Source organism: Schistocerca gregaria, chromosome 6 (assembly GCF_023897955.1).
Source record: "Schistocerca gregaria isolate iqSchGreg1 chromosome 6, iqSchGreg1.2, whole genome shotgun sequence".
In the NCBI taxonomy this organism is placed as follows: Eukaryota; Metazoa; Arthropoda; class Insecta; order Orthoptera; family Acrididae; genus Schistocerca; species Schistocerca gregaria.
The window spans coordinates 368,999,920-369,026,623 of NC_064925.1; the positions used below are offsets into that span (position 1 = coordinate 368,999,920).

The 26,704-nt window shown below is 42.0% G+C and overlaps 1 protein-coding gene across 8 annotated transcripts in view; it reads right to left on the bottom strand.

Annotated features, from left to right (window-relative positions):
- LOC126278994 (rho GTPase-activating protein 17-like) overlaps nucleotides 1-26,704 on the bottom strand; it is a 157,616-nt gene that overhangs the window by 122,937 nt on the left and 7,975 nt on the right. For all 8 annotated transcript variants that reach the window (XR_007550774.1, XM_049979309.1, XM_049979311.1 and 5 more), the window contains exon 3: nucleotides 7-148. Coding sequence is in view for 7 of the 8 variants with exons in the window: in XM_049979309.1 (XP_049835266.1) it covers nucleotides 7-148 (142 nt within the window). In the remaining variant the exon portion in view is untranslated. The remainder of the gene's footprint in view (nucleotides 1-6; nucleotides 149-26,704) is intronic.

Here is a 26,704-nt window from a genome sequence, read left to right on the forward strand (position 1 = left end):
ACTTACGACTCTTTTGTCGATCTCTTGCCCTTGATAGGGGAAACAGTTGGTCAGTTTCTTCCCTGTATTCTGACATGCTGTTCGTATGTAGTCTACTCTTCGGTCTGCTTCTATTAAATCGTCTGACAGCACTTCTGTTTTTCCAGCTCTGAAACAGAATGATGCAGCATACTGTGTGTACCCAAAATCATCTGCCACAGTCGTTTTGTATTTTTGCATATGTATTAAGTAAGGCAAGCAGAAAATACCCTACCCAGCACAGAAATGCTCTTTATATCACTGAAATACTGTTTCCATTATAGTGATATGACTATAATTACATACCATGTACTACCTTATTGGCCAAAATACAAACTGCAACATTAATTCAGAACTCAATGCAGAGAAATTTATGTCACTCTACCTGTTTACAAAATCTGTATTTCATTACACATACCTGTTTCATCACTGTCAGTATTTTCATCATTTTTTCCAAATTACAGTGTCCTTGATACCATGCAGAGCATTAGGCATGCAGAACTTCTGGAATCCTCTGATGACAGTGTTAGGTTATACAGGGTGTTTCAAAGTCCTTGCAGTAAACGTCTAGGGGTGATAAATCATGTCGTAGGGAATAATTTTTGTTACAGATAAAATGTTCGCTGACATTTGCTGGCAACACTAGGTGGCTTTTATAATTGGTTATGCACTTGATACACAGCAAAGCTTCAGCATTCTGTGGAATCTGCACGTAATATGTGTTTCCTATGATTCAATCATCTGCTACACATGAAAGGGGGTTGGCCAACCTTCTAAGACACCATTCTCCTCACTCATTTTTAGAGTTTTGTTGTTGAAAATCACTCTTAAAATTTACTGGGACAGGTAATATGCAGAAGCAGCACACCTGGTTAGTACACACTGCTAGTACTGTGACAATTCAATTCGTGAATTCAATTAAAAGATAACTAGAGTTGCTGGGAAGCATCAGCAAACATCTCAAATAAAAGTTGTTCACCATGCCATGATCTGTTACACCCAAGATGTTTGATGCAAAGGCTTCAAAACAACCTGCATTTTGCACCATGAATAGAGAATCCACTCAAAAAGGCAGACTGATGGCTTTTCTAGTCTTGTCAGATACAATGAATACATGATCCCTTTCTAAAAGCCAATCTGAATTAGTTTAGCCTGATTTTAAATGACTTCTTTAAGATACCACCAAAAACATGCAGTTTTTAAGTCATACCTTCAGGTATAAGGAATAGTTTCATCCTAAATGCAGCAATTTAATCCTATACTTCAGGTGTGAGGTGACCTACAAGTGCACGCAACACTATCATGTCTGTCTTACTGTGCAGTGCACCAGTTCAGCCATTCCAAACAGTAACTACAAGTCTATCCAAACAGTAACTACAAGTCTATCCAAACAGTAACTACAAGTCTATCATTAATACTGTTGTGATCCAGCCTTTTTCTCAGCAACAAATCACTAACCCTTTTCACAAATTTTCTTAGGACAAAGTTTTCAATTTCAGAATAAATCCAGGAGGGAGAGGGGTGTGAACTTCCTTCCCTCTGCAGTAACTGCTAACTTCACCATGTTAACCCCCCCCCCTTCTCTCTTCTCCCCCCCCCCCAAATACTTGTCAGTCCTATACAGTTCATTGTCTTTATGATGCTCATAATTCTATTATTTAGAAGGCATTTTACCACTTATTCACTGTTCAGATTCTTGTGTTACTATAAGATAAACAATAACTACAAAAAAAAAAAAAAAAAAAAAAAAAAAAAAAAAAATCCAAGAGGTTTTCCACACTGCATTAAGTCTGGTCATAAACCTATTAGGAAGACAACGTGTTGTACTTGGTTTTTGTATTTATATGGACTCTATGAAAAGATGGCCTGTAGCAAGCAATGCTAACTTACTAATGCTGTCGAAAACTATGATACTTTGGTGGCTATATCATCGTTCCCATTTGTAGTGTACATTTTATTCACATATATTATGATTGGGCTTTCTTTTGCCACCCAGGTTATTAACACAAATCCTTGGCGATTTATTTTGCCGCTTCAGGAATATAATTTTAAGGAACAGATATTCGATATATTCAGAGTTCCACATGTGAGTGTAATGTTTTCAAGCCTACTTAGCTTTTCATTTTACTGATATACGACAATGCGAAATTTGCACATCTCTTATGAAATTACAGTTGCATCTCTGATATTTCAGCATACAGCTTTAAAAATTGGCAGGACTGAAATTTTGTGTCTTCACTTAAACTACACTTCACTTAAATTACACAGACTACCTATCCAGATGCCAGGAATGTTGGCGTGGGAAATACATCTGTGTACTGCATATAAGTGTTGAGCAGTGAGATAAAATTTAACTGCAACAGCAGTCTTTGCCTTTAGATTAAGCAAACTATCCAGTCACTTTGCCAATGTATTACTACGAAATACAACATGTATCACCTCACGTTATTTCTTTTCACAAGAAATATTCCACTCATGTGTGGATTATGTACACATGAACTGTTGGTAAGCGTTAACGAAGTGTATGTTGGTAACATCTTTCTCACTCAATCAGGCAAATACATTGGCAGAAAAACAGCTGATTTAGAGGAGCCAATGGCATACTGATAAAATGATATATATTTTGAGAAAAATAATCTTTTAATTTCGAAGGTAACAACGACAAATATTAACTACCAATGTGCAAAGAAGTCCGACTGCTTCAGAAAAATACCTCATTTTAACCCATTTTTAAAAAAAATAAAAAAGTAAAATAAGAAAATCCCACTACTTGTTTTGCTCAGAGTAAATACAGCCATCACCTTTAAACGTAAATTACAACCTAGGGTGTGCTATAGATCAGTCTGTCATCAAAACCAAAGATTTCATATTACTGATGAAACAATTAATTATTATTTCAACATAATGAGCGAGTGCACCAAATTGTCAAGATGAGGTAAATACAGAAAGTGAATGGAAGGCAGTCCACACAAAGGGAACAACTCAAGATTTTCTGCATACAAATCACCAGTTGCCTGCATCCTACATCTGCATAAGGCTGTTCCAACGCTACCCCACAGGGTTCACGTGCCCATGAGTGCCAGTCAGCTTGCCAGTGAAACTTGAGATGGAGCAGCCCATTCTACATCCATGCTCTGCTAGCCACTGGCCAGTACATGGCACCACAGGGTATGTCCTACAGTACAACTTGTTAGAAATTCTCTCTCTTTCATGTGTGTATGGAGTGTAGGAAGAATTATTACTTAAATGTCTATGTAAATGCTGTAATTAATCTAATTTTGTCTTCATGGGCCTAATGGGAGTGATACATATCGGTTGTACTACGAAGGCTATTCATAAAGGAACTTCATCAGATTTAAAAAAAAAAATCGGAATGAAGTTACAGGATTTGTTGTACATGAAAGTACACATAGTATTTCATATTTCCACACAGTTTCCAGCCACACTGAGGCATTTGTCGTATTGTCTGATTACCTCTGAAATTCCACGCCCACAGAATTTTGCTCCCTGTGACTGAAGCCAACCTAAGACACAGGTTTTCATCATCGCCAAAGCACTTCGAGACAAGCTACCTCTTCATGAGCAGGAAGAGGTGATAACTTGGTGTCAAATCAGGGCAGTGAGGACGACGATCTGATACCTCCATCTGAACTCTTGCAGTTTGGTCACAGTACATAGCACTGTATGCAGGGGGTGGGGGTGGGGGTGGGCAGGAAAATTATACCAGAGTTCAACATGCCACGACATTTGTTTTGAATGGTCCTTCTCAAGTTCGTTAGTGTGTTACAGTATCTTCCAACATTAGCTGTGGCATTTCTCTCCAAGAATTCCACTAGCAAAATTCCTTTTCTATCCCACATAACAGTTCCCATGAGTTTCCTGCTGGAAAAGTGTTTGATGACACTTTGTTGGGTTTTCCCAGTGACCCAGTACAGCCCCAATGCATTGGTTGCAATTTTGTTTCTGCATTCACGTTTCACAACCAAAACCTGTGGAAAATGAAAACAAAGCTCCAAGATGGATCTACAATTTTCTCTCCGCCTTTCATCAACCAACTGTACCAAGTATGCATTCACAATACTTGGTTGACCACTTTTTTCTTCATCGTGGACGTTGGTTTGCCCGTTTTCAAACATACAGCACCATTCTATTACATTTGGCCCCTAAACTACTGTATGGACTTCACCAGATTTACAGTTTTTTCCACAAGAAACCTTAAGTACAGAACATACTTCATACTTCACAAATGTTGGTACTTGATTACAGCAAACATTTTAAAAGCATGTGGCTCAGAGAGGAATAAAGACCTCGATTCTCTGCTGCTCATAGCCTATTCATTCAAGGTGCACTCCACTGCAACAGTGGTGCCACTATCTCTACTACTATGCACACTATATGAAAACTGAAGTTACTTTATGAATAGCCATTGTATATTCCTAGATTCCTTATTTGTTACTACTGGTTCTTGAAACTTTGTATCTTGGATTTCACAGGATAGTTGACATCTGTATTAAAGCATCTGTCAGTTCAGGGTTTTCAGCTCTTCCAAGGGTCGAACAAACCTGGTAGCATTTGTGGGCACCTCCTTTGCATGCATTCAGTATTCCTTGTTAGTCCTATCTGGGATAGGTCCCATAAAAATTAGCAATATTCTCGAGTAGGCCACAAGAGTGTTTTGTGATCATTATCCTGTCAATGAACTGAAGTCTTCTACCTATTTTACCTAGGACTGGCTGTGTGTTTCTTCAGTTTCATGTCCCTAAAAATTGAGCTGACTGCCTCCTATGGAGACTCATTGATATTGCAGTCATACGATACAAGTGCAAAACTTTCTGTTTTTGAATAATTAAAGCAAGTTGCCAATCTTTGTACCACTTTGAAATGTTATCAAGGTCTCGCCGAATAGTTGGTACAGGTTTTCAGACAGTATTTTATCATGGATTTTTTTGCAAAATGTCTGAGAGGATTATTAATACTGCCTGCCATTTCATTAATGCATAACACGAACAAAGGTCTCAACATACTTCCCTGGAGCACACCTGAATATGCTGATGTCTCACCATCCAAGAAATCATGCTATGTTGGTGCTGAAACCTTATACGAGAGAGTTTTCCTTGCTGTAAGCTACTGTTAGGCTCAAAATTACACAGATGCTCAAGTATTCTAAACTAGCAGCTTTGATATGAGAAAATACTGGTCAGAAATAAACATTTTTGTCACATGAACAATTTACATCTTACATCAAATGTAACTTAAGGTCACGGCAATAGGTGAAAGCGATAGCCACCAGTCTCAATGCATTCTTTATAACAACACTGGCAGTCTTTGACCTCTTGGTTCAACATCTTTTTGACCCACTGCTTGTGCACATTGTTTAGGATTGTAGCATTAATTGTTGCTCCAACAGTGTTTTCCACAGTATGTACTTAATGGGTATGTTGATTGTTGCTTATTGAGGAATCTTTTCCCACAAAATCCCACACCACCTCCATAAATTCTACTAGGCAAACTATTATTTGACAAGAACTTAAGACAGCTTCCTGTGGCTCGATTAACCCTGTTTCTCAAAAGTTTCTACTGACACTGACAGAAAGAGCCATACAGAAAATTTTCCCTATCCCTAGCTACAACTCAATCCCACATATGTTACTACGTTATTGCCTAGTTCATGGAATCCCCCAAATGGCACGTTTGCAGTGTTTCCCGTTTTGTAGATATGGGCAAGCACCTTGTGACGCATGGCTGGCCACAATGTGGCCCACTCCCCCACTGCCTCACCACTGCAATTCTTCAATCACAGACTCCACCACTGTGGTTGTGAACTGCAGGGATTACCTGGCAAAGGAACTCCACCAGCTGTCAGAGAAATCCACCTACCAACCCATTCTAGTGACCTCCAGAAATCCATCAGCACCTCCAGACTCTCCTCAAATCTTGGCCCATCCCAATACCTCCCCCCAGTCTCTCTCTCTCGCCCCCACCCCCTCACCCCCTACCACTCCCTGCACTCATACCTTCCACATGCCTGCTGAAGTCCATAAGCCCAACCACCCGTGACACCACATTGTGGACAGTTACTGTGCCCCCCAACAGAGAATCGCTGCTCTCATTGAGCAACATCTTCAGCATATTACCTATACGAAAGATGCCAACCATTCTCTCCACAGTTTCTCCACAGATCCTGTTATTTTGCCGAATGGCATCATGCTCATTGCTATTGATGCCACCTCTTCCTACACTAACATCTGAAATGCTCACAGCCTTGCCAACATTGAACACTACCTTTCCCAATGCCTGACTGACTCGAAACCTACAACCTCACTTCCTGGTCACCGTAGCCAATGATACTCTCACCTACAACGATCTTACTTCTGATTCGAAGTCATCATCTTCAAACAAATCTGTGGTACAAAAGTGGACACCTGTATGACATCATCCTACGCATGGGCCACCTATACGAATCCTTGATGACCCCCCAGAATCCCAAACACTTCACCTAGTTCCCCAAATCCCAAACACTTCACCTAGTTCAGATTCACTGGTGACATCTTCACAATATGGATCGATGGTGAGGACACGCTATCCACATTACTCCAGAACCTGAACACTTTCTCCCGCATTCGCTTCACATGGTCCTCCTCAAACCAACATTCACCTTCCCTGGTGCTATTTCAATGTCACGGATGGCTACATCAGTACCTTTGTTCATATCAAACCTACTGATCACCAGTGATTACTCCACTTTGACAGCTGCCACTCATTCCATATCAAGAAGTCTCTTCCACACAGCCAACCCATCCATGATCATCGCACCTGTGGTGACAACCAATCCCTCTTCAAATATGCCAGGGGTATCATTTAGGTCCCCAAAGGCTGAAATTACCTCCCAACCTTGTCCAGAAACAAATTTCCCATGCCCTGTCTATCCAGTCACCTATTACCTCCCACATACACACTGCCAGGCCACAAATATGCACTCCTCACATAACTCAGTGCCACCCATGATTGGAGCAACTGAATCACTTTCTCCACCAGGGTTTCAACTACCTCTTGTCATGCTCTGAAATGAGGAATATCCTACCCACTATCCCCCCCACAGTGGTATGTCGCCTACTACTGAACCTGCACATCATCTTTTTATGTACACAGAACGAAGCAGTAAATGAAAATTCACTCACCACTTCAGTCTATATAGATAAAATCGTATCTGTATGAGACCAGTAAACTCTCTGAAATTGTGTCATTTCATGTCTACACTATATCGTTGTCCATACCTACACTACCCCTGCCCCCAACCCTTTGCCTCACAGCTCACATCCCGTCAATAGAGCTAAACCAGAGTGTATACCCAGACAAGGAAAAAAAAAAAAAAAATCCTGGATTTTTCCCGGATTTACCGGTTAAAAATACACTTTCTCCTGGGTGAAAACAAACTTTTTCCATGTTAAGTGACAGTATACTTTCCCTCGGAATGACAAAACTTATCAATCCTTTGAATGGTTATGGTTTTAGACACGAGTGTAGAATTTCCCGGCACTTTAGAAAACGAAACTCATGGAAAAAGACAAGTTTTGGAAATATCTTTAATGTGTAGCGAGGTGTATGCTGCATATTTTCGTATTAAGAAAGTATACATTGGAATTCCAACAAACATCGCATGTTACTTTCCGAATCATTGAAATCGAGATTGCGATGCGCTTTTGTAAGCCAGTCATAGCTCACGTGATCTCGCCAGCCGATGACAGCGAATGTTCAGAACATAGGACACGTGATGTAGTCAGTCAACAGCAACATCACAGTTAAGTAGCATGAACACACAAGTTAATGGTTTAAATTAATTTACAGTGTTGCTACAAGAAAAGCAAATCTTTCACATGTTAGTATTGGTCTCTAAGGTTAATAAGCTGCAAGAGAAGCTAAGCTTTCGCATATGATGTTGATCTTTTTTTGCTCAAGTTACACTTTAAGATATATCACACAAATGTGGCAGTAAAATTTTTAATGACATAAATGTCTGATGTTCAGGGTTTGACATTCTTCTAAATGGCTCGTCATCAAAGAGTTGATTTTTAAATGACAGTCAAACGCTCTGTGATTTAAGAAATTCATGGAACATTATCGCACATAGTTCAACTTGCATAAAAGGGTATTTACTTTGAAAGCAACGCTTTTCAAACCAGCATTCGCAACATTTTCCAGCGACCTAAGAACTTACATTATATCGTAAAAGAAGCAAGACATCACAGGATACTCCAAGAGCATCGGAATTTCGTGAACCATACTAAAATGTGCACATTTAAAGTGCATATTTAAAGTGCACATTTGTATGTCCAGATTCCCAATGAAGTAGACCTCAAACTGGTATTAAGCTTTTCAGTGTGGATTTCGGGATGTAAAGTGTCTTGTAGCACCAGTACTGTATTGTATCATGTTTGGTTTTTTATTGTGGCTTAATGCCATACATGCTAGAACATGAAAATGTGCACCTGAAATGCAGCGGACAGTTGAAACTAGCCAGTACCGTGGAATTAACCATTTCGTTTCAAATACATTGACTGCCTCTGTGGAAAAGGTCAAATTTCTTTAGCAAACAGACAAAAATAACTTCATTGTTCTGCAAAGCAATTAACACTTGATTGTCAGAAAGGTGGAAATAAAATAAAATCTGAAACTAATAACATATTTTAGCCTTCCATAATTATGTGAATGTGTTTTAATTCACCTGATAGCTCCCGGCCACAGATATCCATTTTGTTTTCATTTGATATGAGAGTAAACAAAGAGAAACAGCAAAATCACTAAATGTGGTCACGTGGAGACTACCCACTATAACTCAGACTGCTCTGCACATCAGCTCCAGATCTACTGTATTTGCAAACCGGGCCAATACTTAAAAAATCGAATTTTCAAAAATATGTGCATCTTGTAGTGCACATCTTTCTGAAAAGTCTGAAGCATAAAACATATGTATTCGAAGAAATGAAAGACATGTTTGGTCTAATTGTGCCGAAGTGCAGTGCCATGCTTTTTCATACAGCATTCTACTATAGCACGTCACTGTATTTTGCTCTGTGGAATTGAAACGTGTATATTTTGTAATGGATGCCATCTGACTACATTCAGGACAGTGTAAACTGAAATGTCCTGTGGTGCCTCTCCTGCTCCCAGTCAGCCGGTTTGTCAGCCTGCCGCTCTTTTTTAAAAAATCTTACAATTAATAGCGGATGACATTATTTGTAATCAGGAGAACAAGAACTCTTCAGAAAATATGCACTCTTTATTGCCTATTAGCTAATAACTTGCTGTTTTGTGTGACATAAAATTAAATATAGGATACATAAAACCAATAAAGACAAGAGACAAGCAAGAAAGTACACATTTCTTCAATCCTTAGCTCCTAGCATTTTTTTCTCCCTAATCTCGCTACAGCTTTACATAGCGTACTTTCCTTTCTACGAAAGAATCTATTACTTCACCAAAGTTCGTCAAACGTTATGCTACATGAAAAATCGAAACGTCGTTATCTAATACTGAAAAAGCTTTTAATATAAATAATACCCCAAGACTGGTGTCGTTTCTCGATCTGATTTTGTCTATTTTGTCATTGTCTGCTAGGTAAAACAAAACAGGCCTTTCTAATATTGCAGCAGTTTTGTAACAAACACCAAATAAACGAGACTGTTTTGGCACAAATGGTCATTTTTATAACACGACAGAATATAATTCACGACATACCAATATCAAATGCCTATTAGGCCTACCACAAGCAAAAAGCTTTGTGTTAGGAAATAGTTTCATATTTCATTCATACACGCCAGTTTCTCAAGCATGAGATCGAAAAGTAGTATTTCAAATTTTTTATATAAATTTGTAACTGTCTTATTCTTTCATAATTTGTGATGTCCCCATTTCTTCTCCTTCCTCGTCCTAACAAACAATCTTGTCATAACCAATACTGTAGGTGTTCCTGCTATTGTCAATATTTGTTCATTGATTAACTTCACTAACCCTGCCAGAATCACCAGTTTAGTAATCCCGCGATTATTCTCCGATTAGGCGTTGTCCGTACAACACTTTTTCTGCACTACTTCCAGACTAGAACTTAAGCAGTTGCTAGCCGGGGACTGTACAACTGGTCCGTATGGCTAAAAATTTTCTGTCAAAATTTCATTTTCTTGCATACACCGAGAAGATAATATGTAATCTTTCTCACCTGTTATTCCTGTTAGACGTTTATTTCTATTCTGGTAGTCTAAGTCTATGGATTTTGCTGTAATTATAACAATGCTGATAAGTCACAAACTCAATCAACCTCATAATAAGACAGGGAACGGCATTCATCCGTTCGACTTTACTCCGCTCAGCTCGTATAGCCCCGTCCCCTTTTGTCTGCGGAAAGTTTATTTTGAGATGCAACGAGGATTCTCCTGACAGACATTGCATACACTATGCACGCATTCAAAAATCAACTTATAATTCACTCATAAATCAACTTAAAATGTATTAAAAAATGTTAAAACCCAACAGGGATGCATTTCAAAATCAGATGAACGATCGATAGACCAACGTGTGCTGGATGCTAGGCACTTTGTGAAACAAGTTTCCCCCCCCTCAAGAATATGAATTTGGTGTCCCGTTTTCCCGGTAGCATCTAGCTGCGTGCTGCGACTGCTTGCACAGCCAGCAACCATATTCCTGTAGCCAGAAGCAGGAGAATCTACTGCTCACACACGACTCAACTGTGCATGCGCATGAGCCCGCACGTAACTGCTAAAACGAATCTAATGTAAGCAGTTGTGACTTCACGCTCATCAGACACAATTTGTTGTTATGACGCATTGCGTAGTCTTCCTAAAGCCTTTGACACATTTTGCTGTTGGCAGACGCTTGTATGAGCACTGCGTGTCGTCGTCGTATATGCCGCATTTCCTTTGCATTTAAGTTATTTTCATTTTTTTCTCTCGTTTATGTTTTATTGTTGAAGTATTATTCTGCAGTAACGGGGTACAGCAATATCCTTTGTTTGAGCATCAGTTCTTACCAGTCAAAATTACAAAAATTTAACTGAAAACTAAAACAATGAAAAATTCCCAGAATTCTAAAAAATTCCCAGGTATTGATCGGATCTCTCAGAAGTATACACCCTGTAAACGCTGTGCGTCCAGCTATCTACCACTACACTAATCCTGTCACAGGCATCTTCTACTCCATTAAAGGTAGGGCTATCTGTGAAAGCAGTCATCTGATTTGCAAACTAAGCTGCAAACCCAGTGCCGCTTTCTATGTAGGCATGACTACTAACAATCTGTCTGCGTGAATGTCTGTTGCAGGCAAAGAAACAGATGGAGAACTCAGTAACACTGGACTGCGCAATCCTACAATTACAGTAGTTTTAATACAACAGCAGCTGCAATGGCAGCAGCAGCAGTAATTATATTTGCAGTTATTCTCATTACATTGCTCTTTTCTTAAATACCTCATCTACGGATGGCAGCAGACTGGTCAATTTTCCACTACTGACCATGGACCGAACTATAAGTGATTGCCAATATCGATTATTCAAAATTTCCATTCTGTACTTTCAGTTCCGTACTCATATTGTCTTGGCTTGGCATTATAGTTTTCATGTCATGTACTCAGTACTCGCATGTGAGTGTGATTTGCTATTTATTGTAACCAGTTGAGTTTAATAAAGTAACTGGCATTGTGACAATTCACAATTACTTTTCTATTTACACTGTTAGAAGGAACTCTTTTTCCCGGCCACTGAAAGAGTATTGGAAATGTATTCTGCTCTGAAATCTTTCTTTCGGTCTGAAATCAAGCCACCACAGGTTTTGTTTCAGCTTTTTGAGAATAGGTCAAGTGAAGCCTATGTATGGTACTTGCACTCATTAATGTCTGTGTTCAATTAAAAAATTTTGCAAACAGAAAAGGAGTACAGTTCTGTGGTTGATGTGATTGAAATTTTAGATTGTGTCCGTAAGGTGCTTGAGAACCAACGAAATGAAAAATTCATCTGCCTAAACATTAAACAGAAGCTGGAAATTGCAACAGGAGAAGGCTTTGATAAAGAAGTTTAACTTTTTATGGAGGAAGCATATATTGATGTATCAATTAAGCCACAAACATTTAAAATGATGGCTCTATATGTCTGACAACTTTTCCTGTTTCAAATGGCTGTCCCTTATAAAAGATATTAACTACAATGATGTTAAAAAAAGCCTTGTGTGTTTACGAGACAAATGTGAAGCTTTCAAAGTTGAAGATGTACAATGTGTTGACCAACTGAGTAATTTCAGGCAATTTCTGAGACAGAATAGTAATGATACTGAGGTCATGTATTTTTGTGAGAGTAAGTCTGTTGATTGTCATTCAGAATTACTGAAACTTGCCAAATACTTTTTCAGTATATGAGAGCACTATGCAATTGCAGAACAAGTATTTTCGCTCGTTGCAACACAATGGACTGATGACACGAATGGGTTGAGCCTTGAATTTGTTAAAGGTTTTTTGATGGTCCTATATATTTTAAAAGAATTTTTCCTGTGTATCTTTTTACAATTATCTGCTAAGCAAGCTCACACTTCTGCATAAAATTGGATCTTCAGAGAAGCACTATTAAAAGTTGAGGAACATACGCTATCTCTAATAATTCATTTACTGAATTTGAACATATGCTTCCATGTGTCCTCTTTATTCTAACTTTGTCCTCCTTTTAAAAGCCATTCTCTCTCTCTCTCTCTCTCTCTCTCTCTCTCTCTCTATATATATATATATATATATATATATATATATATATATATATATATATATATGCTTGTGTCTGTGTATGTGCGGATGGATATGTGTGTGTGTGCGCGAGTGTACACCTGTCCTTTTTTTCCCCTAAGGGAAGTCTTTCCGCTCCCGGGATTGGAATGACTCCTTACCCTCTCCCTTAAAACCCACATCCTTTCGTCTTTCCCTCTCCTTCCTGAAGAAGCAACCATCGGTTGCGAAAGCTAGTAATTCTGTGTGTGTGTTTGTGTGTTTTGTTCATGTGCCTGTCTGCCGGCACTTTCCCGCTTGGTAAGTCTTGGAATCTTTGTTTTTAATATATTTTTCCCATGTGGAAGTTTCTTTCTGCATCTGGTCACCCTACACAAGACTCAAACTGTAATTTTTTATACAAATGAACTGGTCAGTTTTTATAAAGTTGTCAAGTCACAAGGACTAAATTTTATATACACAAGTAACTTATTACACCCCACAGAAGTGTATAACAATATTGTTATTAATAAGAACTCTGTTGTCCAGATTCTGGATGGGGAAGGGTGCGTCAGTGATCCCTCTTCTACCCTCTTCCCTTTTGCAGACACGTATATATATATATATATATGCAGCATAAGGATTTATTTTATTTTGGAAATCATAATATGGTGTAAGGATAAAAAAAAAGTGCCATCAGGGTCTATTCCTAGTAAAACCTAACTAGATGGTATGGTTCCTTCATTTTTAAATTAATTTGTTAGCAACCATAAATTTCATAAGCGGATGTAGTGTCAACGTCAACAGTAGAAAAATCCTCAGTTTGCTAAATAGAGAACTACAGAATCTTTGTGAATTAACAGCATGTCCAACTCTGATGGCCTGCTTGGTGCTAAAAACTATGCTTCAGTGCATGAACAGAGTTGCCCCAAAATATTACACCAGTTATAGCAAGGGTAAACATATGTGGACTATAAGAATTTCATTACATTAGTGGTGGGGACTGTGGACAATATTCAAACAATAGAATAAATAAGTAAACAATAAATTAAAAAAGTAAGGCTATATCCCCTTACATAGCACCTTTTATGTCACTGTCACACAAGGTCTCCAACCCCCCCCCCCCCCCTTTTTGTCCTCTTTCCTTCATGTTTAGTTCTTAATTTTGGTTTAGTTACTATCATTGACCACTGTTAACAGTAGTCTGTAATTTGTATCTTGATAGCTGGCCCACTTATCTGTAACCCACATCTCTTCTGAATCAGGATTTGGAGCGCTGTTCACCTCCCTTCAGCATCGATGCATATGTGCTTTTTTCCCCAACATCTACACTATGTGATCAAAAGTATCCGGACCCTTCCAAAAAAAAAATGTTTTTTACAAGGTGCATTGTGCTGTCACCTACTGCCAGGTACTCGATATCAGCAACCTCAGTAATCATTAGATACCGTGAGAGAGCAGAATGGGGCCCTCCGCAGAACTCACGCACTTCAAACGTGCTCAGGTGATTGGGTGTCACTTGTGTGATACAACTGTATGCGAGATTTCCGCACTGCTAAACATCCCTAGGTCCACTGTTTCCGATGTGACAGTGAAGTCTGACAGAGACCGCTAACAATTGAAGAGGGTTGTAATGTGTAATAGGCAGACATCTATCCAGACCATCACACAGGAATTCCAAACTGAAGCAGAATCTTCAGAAAGTACTATGACAGTTAGGTGGAAGGTGATAAAACTTGGATTTCATGGTAGAGCGGCTGCTCATAAGCCACACATCACTCCAGTAAATGCCAAATGATGACTCACTTGGTTTAAGGAGTGTAAACATGGGATGGTTGAACAGGGGAAAAACGTTCTGTGGAGGGGCAGAACACAGTACACAATTTGGCGATCCGATGGCAGGGTGAGGGTATGGCGAATGCCCAGTGAATGTCATCTGTCAACATGTGTAGTGCCAGCAGTAAAATTTTGAGGCGGTGGTGTTATGGTATGGTCGTGTTTTTCTTGGAGGGGACTTGCACACCTTGTTTTGTGTGGCACTATCACAGCATAGGCCTACATTGATGTTATAAGCACCTTCTTGCTTCCCACTGCTGATGATCAATTCAGGGATGGCAATTGCATCTTTCAACACAATCAAGCACCTGTTCATAAAGCACGGCCTGTGGCAGAGTGATTACATGACAATAACATCTCTGTAATGGACTGGACTGCACAGTCCTGTCCTGAATCTCATAGAACACATTTGGGATGTTTTGGAAGGCCAACATTGATACCTCTCCTCAGTGCAATACTCCATGAAGAATGGGCTGCCATTTCTCAAGAAACCTTCCTTCCAGCATCTGACTAAACATATGACTGAGCAAGTGGAAGCTGCCATCGAGACTAAGGGTGGACCAACGCCATATTGAATTCCAGCATTACTGATGCAGGGTGCCACGAACTTTTAGGTCATTTTCAGCCAGGCGTCCGGATACTTTTGTTCACTAGTGTATTTTCAATCTCAAAAAAGAAATCTCAACCACAAATGACAAACTATTTACAGAAAAAGACAATGCAAACAACGTCCAGGAAACAAAAACAATATGGAGAGGATAGACCGCTACTCACCACACGGAGGAGGCACTGAGTCACAGGCAGGTAAAGTTAACATGTGCAATAGTCTTTCCATACAGTTGTTGAATTATGATTACAAAAAATTATGTATTCAAATAATGTAGCACTCTCATCAGCTCATAACAAAATGCTCATGTTCACAGTTAAATACTACTTTTAAAACACACACACACACACACAAACGGAAAAAAATCAACATCAAAAAATAATTAATGCAGAGTAATGAAATTTCGGGAATACTTTTGTCTATGTAACTAACATTGCATGAGTAACATTAACTTGTAGGTTAATGTAAGGGCAAAATAAAACATTGCAAATGTGACATGCTGGTACATTAATAACTGCTGTAACCTTCTGAATGTTGAATGCAAACGTGCATGTATTCTGTTTTACAGATGCCAGATGTCAATTTGTGGGATGGAGTTCCATGACTGTTGCACATGCTTGTTCAATGCAGCAACAGTTAATGCTGTTTGTGGAAGACACTGGAGTTTTCGTCCAATGATGTCCCATATGTGCTTACTGGGTTACAACGGCGGTATGTGGGCAGTATGCTGTACACGAATGACAGCAGCACAACAGGTCTAATCACCAAATCGATATACAATTTTGCATTCAGGGTGCGTAAGGTAACCGTGACAGTGCTCCTGTCATACGAAATCTCACTCCAGATCATAACTCCAGGTGTAGGTCCAGTGTGTCTAGTAAGCAGACAGGTTGGGTGCTGGCCCTCAACTGGCCTCCCCCTAACCAACACACTGACGCCAAGGCAGAACCGTCTTTCACCAGAAAATAAAACAGATCTCCACCCTGCTCTCCAATGAGCTCTCTCTTGATACCACTTTAGTAGCAAATGGTGGTGGTTTGGGGTCAGTGGAACACATGCTACAGGGCATACAGTTCAGAGCTGTCTTTGACCTAACTGACTTGTGACAGTTTATTGTGTTACTGTGGTGCTAACTGCTGCTCGCACTGCTGCTGCTAATGCAGTACAATGTAAAAGACCCATACGCCAAACACGATGGCCTTCCCACTTGGTAGTGCCATCCATCTTTACCGAACCCGGTCTCCTCGTGATTGTACATCCCCGTGACCACCGCTGCGAGCAATCATGTACAGTGGCTACATTGTTGACAAGTCTTTCTACAATACCTTCGAAGGAACACCCAGCTTCACGTAGCCCTATTACATAACCTCGTTCAAACTCAAAGAGGTTGGTAATGGCACATTAGCAGCTTTAAAGGCATTTTTGACCAACATTTCAATCTGAAAGGTAACTAACACTTATAACTGTTGCAGTGTGTATTTAAAGCAAACCTGATTTGCATCCTCACAGTGATGCTAGTAGCGCCACTCTTAAGTGACGTCATCTTACGGATGCAGAAACATATCTACCAACTTTTGTTTGTCACTTAACTCCTGTTTAGTGCTGCGATTTTTTCTGTGTGTGTGTGTGTGTGTGTGTGTGTGTGTTTTGCAGCTACGCATCACACCAGTCACAGCTCTCATGATGGCATCCTTTATACCACACAATGTTCTGTACCTATAGGTCCCACAAGATTTTTGGAAATATTGTTTTGCTAAAATGTTGCCCACAAGATTGTTTTCAAGCACATTCAAATTCTTTTGTAGCTTTCTTTAGTACAGCGTTGGTTGGTTGGTTTGGTTTGGTTTGTGGGATTGAAGGGACCAAACTACTAGGGCCATTGGTCCCTTTTTCCATGAACTTTAAACACCCACAAAGAATAAGAACAAACAATGATGATGACAAAAGACGACACAGGAAGGAAGACACAAACAGAGACCAGAAAAAAAGGAATTAAAATCACACCAAGTGTGACAGTGGTTGGCCGACCATAGAAACAAAAAAAGGAAAAGTCAACCACCAAGAAATGCACTAAAAACCCCAGTCTAAAATCATAGGCCAAAGGCTAGACTCAACACACAAAAAAAGGATAAACACTTAGATCAAGCAATACAAACCCCCTGCATGAATAAAACTCAAAACAAAATCTGCCATTGCAACGTCATCTGATGAAAGTGCAGGAAGCATATCAGGCAGTGCACACGTCAGCCTGAGCAGAGTTAAAAGTGGGCAGTTCAACAAGATGTGGACCACCGCCCAACCTGACCCGCAACGACATAAAGGTGGGTCCTCGCGGCGGAATAAATAGCTGTGTGTTATCCAAATTTGGGCAATGCGCAGGAAGGGTGCGTCATTCTTCACTCCATGTGCGAAGTACCTTCTACTGCAAAACTGACCTGAGGTCACTCTCTGAAAGGCCAATCTCCAAGGCTGGTGCACCGACAGCCTGTTTGGCCAGCGCATCAACACGTACATTTCCCGGGATGCCGGCATGACCCAAGGTCCACACAAAGACCACAGAGCAGCCGCAACGGGCAAGAGTATAGAGGGTCTCCTGGATAGCCATCACCAGACGAGAGCAAGGGAAACACTGGTCAATAGCTCGTAAACCACTCAGGGAGTCACTACAGATAACAACGGACTCACCTGAGCAGGAGCGGATATACTCTAGGGCGCGAGAGATGGTGACCAGTTCGGCAGTGAAAACACTGCAGCCAGCTGACAATGAGTGTTGTTCATAATAATCCCCTAGGGTAAGAGCATAACCAACACGACGAGCAACCATCGAACCATCAGTATAAACAACATCAGAGCCTTGAAACGCAGCAAGGATTGAAAGAAAGCAGCAACGGAGGGCCTCAGGAAGGACTGAGTCCTTCGGGCCTTGTGCCAAATCGGGCCGAAGGCATGGGCAGGGCACACACCACGGTGGTATACGCGGAGGGGCCCAGAAAAGAGGTGGAAGAGGGAAAACCTCAAGCCAAGAGAGAAGAGCTCCGACGCGAACTGCGATCGTAAACCCTGACTGGAGCCGCCGTTCCGGAAGATGGACAACTGACTGAGGGAACAGGAGACAATAATTTGGATGTCCGGGCAAGATACAAACGTATGTAGCATAAACAGCCAGTAAATGTTTGCGCCAGAACCACAATGAAGGGACACCTGCCTCCACAACTATGCTATTGGCAGGGCTTGTCCAGAAAGCTCCAGTGGCGCGTCAGATTCTGCTGTGAAGGATGGGGTCCAGCAACTGCAATGCAGAAGGTGATGCCGAACCGTAAGCCAGGCTACCATAAACTAGACGGGACTGAATTAACACCCAGTACAGCTGTAGAAGGGTAGACCGATCGGCACCTCAGCTGGTGTGACTCAAGCAATGAAGAGCGTTAAGATGCCACTAGCACATCTGTTTAAGCTGCTGAATATGAGGGCGCCAAGTCAACCGGGTATCAAAAACCAATCCCAAAAACCGATGCGTATCCACCACAGCAAGAGGCTCAAGATAAAGTCGTGGCTCAGTGTGAACAGTGCATCGCCGGCAGAAATGCATAACGCAGGCCTTGGAAGCCAAAAACTGGAAGCCATGCGCTACAGCCCAAGACTGCACCTTGCGGATAGCACCCTGCAGTTGCCATTCAGCAGCTGCAATGCCAGTGGAGCTATAGTATAGGCAGAAGTCGTCAGCATACAAGGAAGTTGAGACATATGTCCCCACCATCGCAACGAGCCCATTAATTGCAATTAAAATGAGGCAAACACTTCAGATAGATCCTTGCAGTACCTCGGGAGGAACTACAGGAGGCCGTAACTTGCACACGGAAGGAACAAAGGGACAGAAAATTTTGTATGAAAATCGGGAGCGGACCCAAAAGGCCCCAACCATGAAGCATAGAGAGGATGTGATGTCGCCATGTCATATCGTATGCCTTCCACATGTCAAAAAAGATGGCAACCAGATGCTGATGGCGGGCAAAGGGATGGCAGACTCCAGGCACACAAAATTATCGGCAGCACAGCGGCCCTTACAGAACCCACCCTGAGACGGAGCCAGAAGGCCCCTGAGACTCAAGTAGCCAACTCAACCTCCGGCTCACCATGCATTTGAGCAACTTGCAAAGAATGTTGGTGAGGCTAATGGGGCAGTAGCTGTCCACCACCAGTAGGTTCTTGCCAGGTTTCAACACGGGGATTACAATGCTTTCCCACCATTGCGACGGGAACGGTTGTAAAGGTCTAGGAGGCATCGCTGGCAGTCCACCGAGAGGTGTTTGAGCATCTGACAGTGGATGCAATCTGGCCTGGGAGCAATATCAGGACAAGCGGCTAGGTCACTTTGGAATTCCCACTCACTGAATGGAGCATTGTACGATTCAGGGTGGCGTGTGTGAAATGAAAGGCTCCAACATTCCAACTGCTCTTTCAGGGAGCAGAAGGCGAGTGTGTAATTCGCAAAAGCAGAACTCTGAGCAAAATGCTCCGCTATGCGGTTTGGAATTGTATCGGAGTCAGTACAGACTGCTCCATTCAGTGAAAGCACAGGTACACTGACGGGGGTCCGATAGCAAAAGAGTCACCTAATTTTGGCCCAAACCTGCAATGGAGAGGTACGGAGGCCAATGGTGGAGACATACCTTTCCCAGCACTCCTGCTTGTGCTGGTGAGTGAGGTGGCGGGCTCGCGCACGGAGCCATTTAAAGGCAATGAGGTGTTCCAATGAGGGATGCCGCTCGTGACGCTGGAGTGCGATCTTTAATCAGCGATCTCAGACAACCACCAAGGCACAGTCCTCCGCCGAGGCGACCCAGAATTACAGGGAATGGCAGATTCTGCGGCAGTAACGATGCCGGTGGTGATCGAGCGAACCACCACATCAGTGGCGTCATTGGAAAGAGGCTCAATAGTGGCAATGGAGGTGAACAAGTCCCAGTCAGCCTAATTCATAGCCCATCTGCAGGGGCGCCCAGAACAGTGACGCACACTCCATTGGACAGATGGTAATAAGCTAGGGCTGCAGATCGAAAGGTCAAAGGCGGAGTACGTGCCATGAACCACACTGAATGTGTGAAGGCAACATAATTTAAAAGGGAAATATCGAGCTGTGTCAATACTTGCTCAACGATGCTGCCTTGGCCTGTTGCCACTGATCCACCCCACAGAGGGTAATGGGCATTGAAGTCGCCCGATAACAGAATAGGTGGCGGCAATTAGGCTATCAGCACAACCAGGACATCACTATCCGGTGGACGATAGAGATTGCAGACAGTAACAGCCTGAGGCGTCCACACCCGAACAGCAACAGCCTCTAGAGGTGTTTGCAGAGGGACAGACTCGCTGTAAGAAGAGTGAAGGACATAGATGCAGACGCCACCAGATACCCTCTCATAAGCTGCCTGGTTCCTATAATAATAACGATAGCCACGGAGGGCAGGGGTTCACATCGCCAGAAACCAAGTTTCTTGAAGAGCAATGCAGAGGAAAGGGTGAAGGCTGAGAAGTTATCAGAGCTCAGCAAGATGGTGGAAAAAACTGCTGCAGTTCCACTTGAGGATGACACTGTCAATGGCCTAAAAGGGCGTGATGGGACCGGGGAGGCAGATTACGCTGCTGGGTCACCTGCTGCCACTGATTGAGTACCTGTGTGAGTGACATCCATTGTGTCTGAGAGTCCAGCGAGATCTAGGTCCTCAGCGGACGCCAAAATCTCTACCTCACCCTCAGAGGCAGAGCTTGTAGGTTGCGGTGAGGTGGGTGCCACCATAAGTTTCTTTGTCTTAGAGGTATTCTTCTTGGCCTTTTCTTGCTGCTCCTTGTGTTTCACTGGCTGGGAGGGCATCACCGATTCAGTCTCCGGGATAGAGGAGGATTGCAAAACCCTACGACCAGCTGCTTGTGGGCACTTATGCCACTGTCAGGCGTCATCCTTCCCACTTGTGGAAACCTGGAGAGTGAGGGACCCAAGAGACCCCTTGCGAGCGAGAGGAGCCGAAAAAGTTGGACGCTTCTCCAGCTTAGAAGCGCGGACAGACGGCCCCCCATGGGTGGGGGGAGTGTTGCTTGCCAGGTAGGTGGTGTAGGAGCAACAGGGTGGGTAGTGGTCCCCCATGGGCAAGGGGGCATGTGGAGTTGTACGGCTCAGTAAGCCGACTGGAATTCGCTGAACTGATGGGGCTGTCACAGTTGTCCTAGAGGGGGCATATGAGGAAGCCTCAGTCGGTCCAGGGTCTTGTATTCCATGATTTTCTGCTCTTTCTGTAAGATCCTGCAGTCTGGCGAGCAAAGTGAATGATGCTCTCCGCAGTTGACACAGATGGGAGGCGGGGCACATGAAGTATTGGGATGTGATGGGCGTCCGCAATCTTGACATGTGAGGATGTAAGTACAGCAGGAAGACACATGGTCGAACTTCCAGCACTTAAAGTGCCGCATCAGGGGAGGGATATAGGGCTTGACATCACAGCAGTAGACCATCACCTTGACCTTCTCCACTAATGTATCACCCTCGAGGGCCAAGATGAAGGCACTGGTAGCAATATGATTATCCTTCGGACCCCAATGAACACACCAGACGAAATGAACAACTCGACACTCTATATTGGTGCACAGCTCATCATCAGACTGCAAAAGAAGGTCCCTATGGAAAGTAATACCCAGAACCATACTTAGGCTGCGTTCACACTGCCGGCCGGGCTGACGCGTACTGGCTCGGCTCGTGCCTAGCCAGCTCAGGCCGACGTGTAGTGCATTCACATTGCATGCCACGCCGAGCCAGGACGGCGAAATGGGGGAAAACACACTTCTCCAATTTTCATGTTTTAAAAATTCTTAGCGGTATATAAGATTTCGCTACATCATTTCATGAACTTATTTTTTCCTTAAAAGCGTCACTTACGTCGCGAAAAAAGAAAAAGTCTACTTTTCGTTTCGCGTGATTTCTTAGTTTCGTAATGCTTCCCAGCCGATTTTGAAGAAAGTATGCGGCTAAAAAATCTGATTTTTGTACACGTGGTAGTGTTACATCTTAGCTTCGTATTGAATCATTTATCTTTCCATACTTCTTAACAGTCATTGTGAAATAATGCTATTTGTCAACTTTGTGCACTTGATTTACAAATCTCGTTGTGAAAAAGTTATGTAGCAGGTAGCTTACTGTTAGATCCGTTTTTAGACCGTACATTGTTGGGAATTAAATGTAGCTAAAAGTACCAAAAAGTTTTTGAAATGATAATGATACTGATATCTGTCTCTGGTCACAAGTAATGCGAGCTATTCAGTGGCGTCAGTGCCACGTCCGCAAGCCACGGAGTTTGCGCGGTTACAGCTTGGTTTAGTGTAGTCATATGATGCAGGGCAGAAAAAAACTAATTACTAGTGATCAGCGCATACATAGTGTCGGTCCCTTGTATTATTTTAATGGTATCATTGTCTAGATAAATCCAAATGTATAAGAATTTTTCCCTCGGCTACTGGACAATCATCTGCTATGCTTTTGGAATTGGCCACACGTTGGATCACAAATGACAAACAATTATTTGTCATCAACACCCTTCAATTAGTATAATGTACATTGCTTTTTTTCTTCCTTGGCGGGCTGCGCTGCACTGTCAAGGTAAACCCCACTCTTTGGCTAAATGGCTGTTAGCTGCCGGAGGCCACATAAATAAATTTAAAAAAATCCCCAGCCTTCGACAGCTGACAAGCAAATCAGTAGAAAATGCAGCTGCAATCAACAGTTGCTCGCCTTTAGCTAGTCTGTGCTGTCGTGTAGAACAATGTCTTCACTCTTTTATTGATATTGTTTTGACTCTTCAGTAAATCGTCGAGTTTTGAAGTACAAAAGAACTAGGACGTTATAGATTCATCCCATAAATAGCGACAGACATTTAGGAGAATTTTTTTCTTTATATGAAGAACTTAAAAACTATCCTGAAAATTTTTATTCATATTACAGAATGAATCATAATACACTTCAGAATGTGCTGCGGAACATTCAAGACAAAATTTCTAAACAGAACACAAATTTTCACAGAAGTATAACAGCAGAAGAAAACTTGTGTATAACAATAAGGTAAGATTCGTTAGTACACGCTTTTTGGTTTGCAGTAGAACTCTGTACAGCATTCACACCTCCAATTAATTGTAGTCATGCTTTTGTATTTTAAATTTCACAAACGCTTACCTCTGAGGGGAAGAGAGTTTATGGGACTCCTGAGAATCATTAGGAAGTAATGAGCTTCGTCATTTTGGGTAATGTCTTGCTGTGCCTTCAACGAAGAATCGCAGAAATACTCCAGATTTTCCAACTTTTTTCTTCTTCTTTTTCCTTCATGATGCAGCGCTTGGCAGTGGTGATGGTTCATCATGTGGAGCCACTGATGACCTCAGAGAATTCTTTTCATTACCTTGTAAGATAGACAGATTGATAGGCGAAGAGTTTTGAGATAATGCCCTTAGACTCAGTGGTTCTATTTCCACTGATAAGGAACTGCCAGAGCATGACTTTACAATTCATTGTCATCTGGTAGGGATACATTTCCGTCTCTCACTGACACACATATCTGTCTCCGTTTTCAAGTAAATGCGAACTATTCAGTGGCGACAATGCCGCGATCGCTGGCAAGCTACTGTTGTAAATGCATGTAAATACGGTAGATTAAATAAATGAAATAAAAGTAATTTCGCATGTATCATTATAATAAACATAATTTTTCCTCACTGATTATGAAATGTGAGGTAACATCTTAAAATAAAAGAGGAGTGCAGTCACACTAGTGATGAAAGCAGAAGGGAGACGTGTGATGTGTATACTGCAGAAGCTGTAGTGCTGCTCCACAGGCTCGCGCCTGCGGTCGGCTCTCGCCGGCAATATTAAACGCTCTGGATGTCGCTGGCTCAGCTCCGGGAGGTTCACACTGTGTCGGCGCGGCCGCCAGTGTGAACACTGCAATTCAGAACCATGTGTTTGATATCAAAGCGGGCGGTGGCCCGGCCTGGCTCGGTTCGGCCCGGCTGGCAGTGTGAACGCAGTCTTAAACTCTTATGAGGTGTGATGGTAACTGGCACATCCCCTAACTTGTCAAACGCAAGTAACCTTCATGACCGGGCAGAGGATGCCGTTTTTATCGATACTGACACAGAGAGCATTTTAGACACGCCCTCCACATCCCCAAACTTGTCCTCTAAATGATCTACAAAGAATTGAGGCTTTGTTGAGATGAAGGACTCTCCATCAGCTCTCATACAAACTTGGACTGGGGAAAATAGGTGTCACTGCCATCCTGAGCCTCATGCTCCTCCCACGGTGTGGACATGGAGGGGAATGATTTGGATCCGTATTTCTGTGTGTTGAATTGAGCTCAAGAATGCTTTGAGACTGTTGGCAGCTGCCCACCAGTGAGAGAAGATGTACCATGCTTCATTGTGGGTCATATTCCCCGATACCACCCACTCCGACCAATGGCCCTCCCCACGGGCGCCACCCAGCCTCAGCAAGGGCCACCTCGCAGGATGGCCATTGCTGGGAGTCCCAATGCCCCAGGGAGATAGGCATCTACTCCTTGGCATACGTGGGGAGTTAATAGCGCAGGCATAAGCAGAGCGATCCCTGTGTTGTCGGGGGCTACAACCAACAAGGTACATGGTGGCCCCACCACAATGGACTGGCTACCGTGCTGGACATTAGGTGCAAGGAAGTCCATGGTTGTCGACTCCACACAAAGCAGCACTGCACAGTGCATGGTGGAAATTGCACCCAGGAATGTGCCCTCGCCCAAGAGATGGAGAACAAGAGGGATGGCAATGTGACGACGAGAAAGTTGGCTAAAGGTCTCAATGCACGATGGACACAATGCACCACCTAAGGCGCCTTCCCCAATTGGCTCGCTCTTCGGAAGAATTTGGAAATATGGAGGTCAAAACCGAGAGGGGACCATCACATATAGGCTGAAACGTTTGAGACTCCTTTCAGTCGCCTCTTATGACAGGCAGGAATACCGCAGGCCTATTCTAACCCCCGAACCCGCAGAGGGGTAGTACAGTGTGAATTACATCAACTCCACTACACATCCCTGCAATTTGCCCAGTATTATGATTGCTTTCAATACTGATAATTTCTCCACATATACAAGAGTACAAAAAAGTTATAGCCAAGTTCTAGATAAGCATTCAGGTGGTTACTCCAATTATTGGCACCATAACTCCTCTGATTCAAAGAGATTAATACATCCAAATGCCACGCAAATACCCAAGACTTCCCCCAACTAAAAGAGAAGTAGCCAATCTAATTTACTAACTGCATACCAAGGCTCTCTGGGTTAGGAAGACTAGCTGTGTTGGAGAAAGCTGTGTATATGTAAGAACCCTACACAAGCTACGGACATACTTATTTATAAGATTCTTTCATTCAGATACTATTTGTCGTATGAATGTTACTTTCTATCACTTTGTTTCTGTTGCAAAACTTTTCTACTGGTAACTTGAGCTGGCTTGAAAGATCCTATGTGGCTTCCACTTCAAATGGTTTTTTTTTTCTCCTTTTCCTTCTGATCTCATACGACATTCTCCACAAAATCAAATTAATAATACTGAAATATGCACACAGAACTTGTAGTATACTATGATCTGAGGTGCAATTTAGGATTCATGAAGTGGTCAATAACATAAAAATCAGAACAAAGTTCTTAGTAGGATTCATGCCATTATGTTATTTTCATATGTTTGTTTTATAACATTTACTCCAACAGTCTTTGCCTATAGTTTAAAAATTTTGATTTAATTTCTTTCATTCCAGTGCTTTCTTTTACTTCTCTATAGACCCAACTCAAGAATGTGATAAGCATTAGTGGGGGATCTTTGCAGCTATCATTTATAAGTTGGCAAAATACTAGCTTACATAAACAATAATCAATACAAAGTTAGTTTTAGGTAAGTAATTTGAAGCAATGGAACAGGAGATTCTCCCCCCTCCCCCCAAATTCTCTCCCAGAAATTGAAATCTTCCCACCACATTCAAAGTTTGGTACGTTCCACACATCAGAGATGCCAATTTCATTTGATGAAGCACCCTGCCGAATAAGAATAGATAGGCAAGGATGATTAGTTACAAATGTTGAAAGATGTAATGGGTAAATAAGTCTAAACAACAGCACAACTGATTGATGATGATTTTATATAATATTGTTGTAGAACAGTGATCTTTATTCTCATAAAGTTATTTAAAAACAGCCGATGTTAACTTCTGACCGTTTTTGGCCAATTACGACTGAGGCCTCCACAGCAGGTCCAACACCATCACAGTCATCCAGATGGTGCAAACTCTGATGATGGCCCGAATTAAAAGGCCGAAATGAGTCAGAAGAAAACCTCTGCTGTGATCGAGACTGTTTTCAAATAATTTTGTGATTGGAGATGTCTTGTAGAAGAAGTGTACAAGCAGACAGAGGAGGAAGTGTTCTGTGA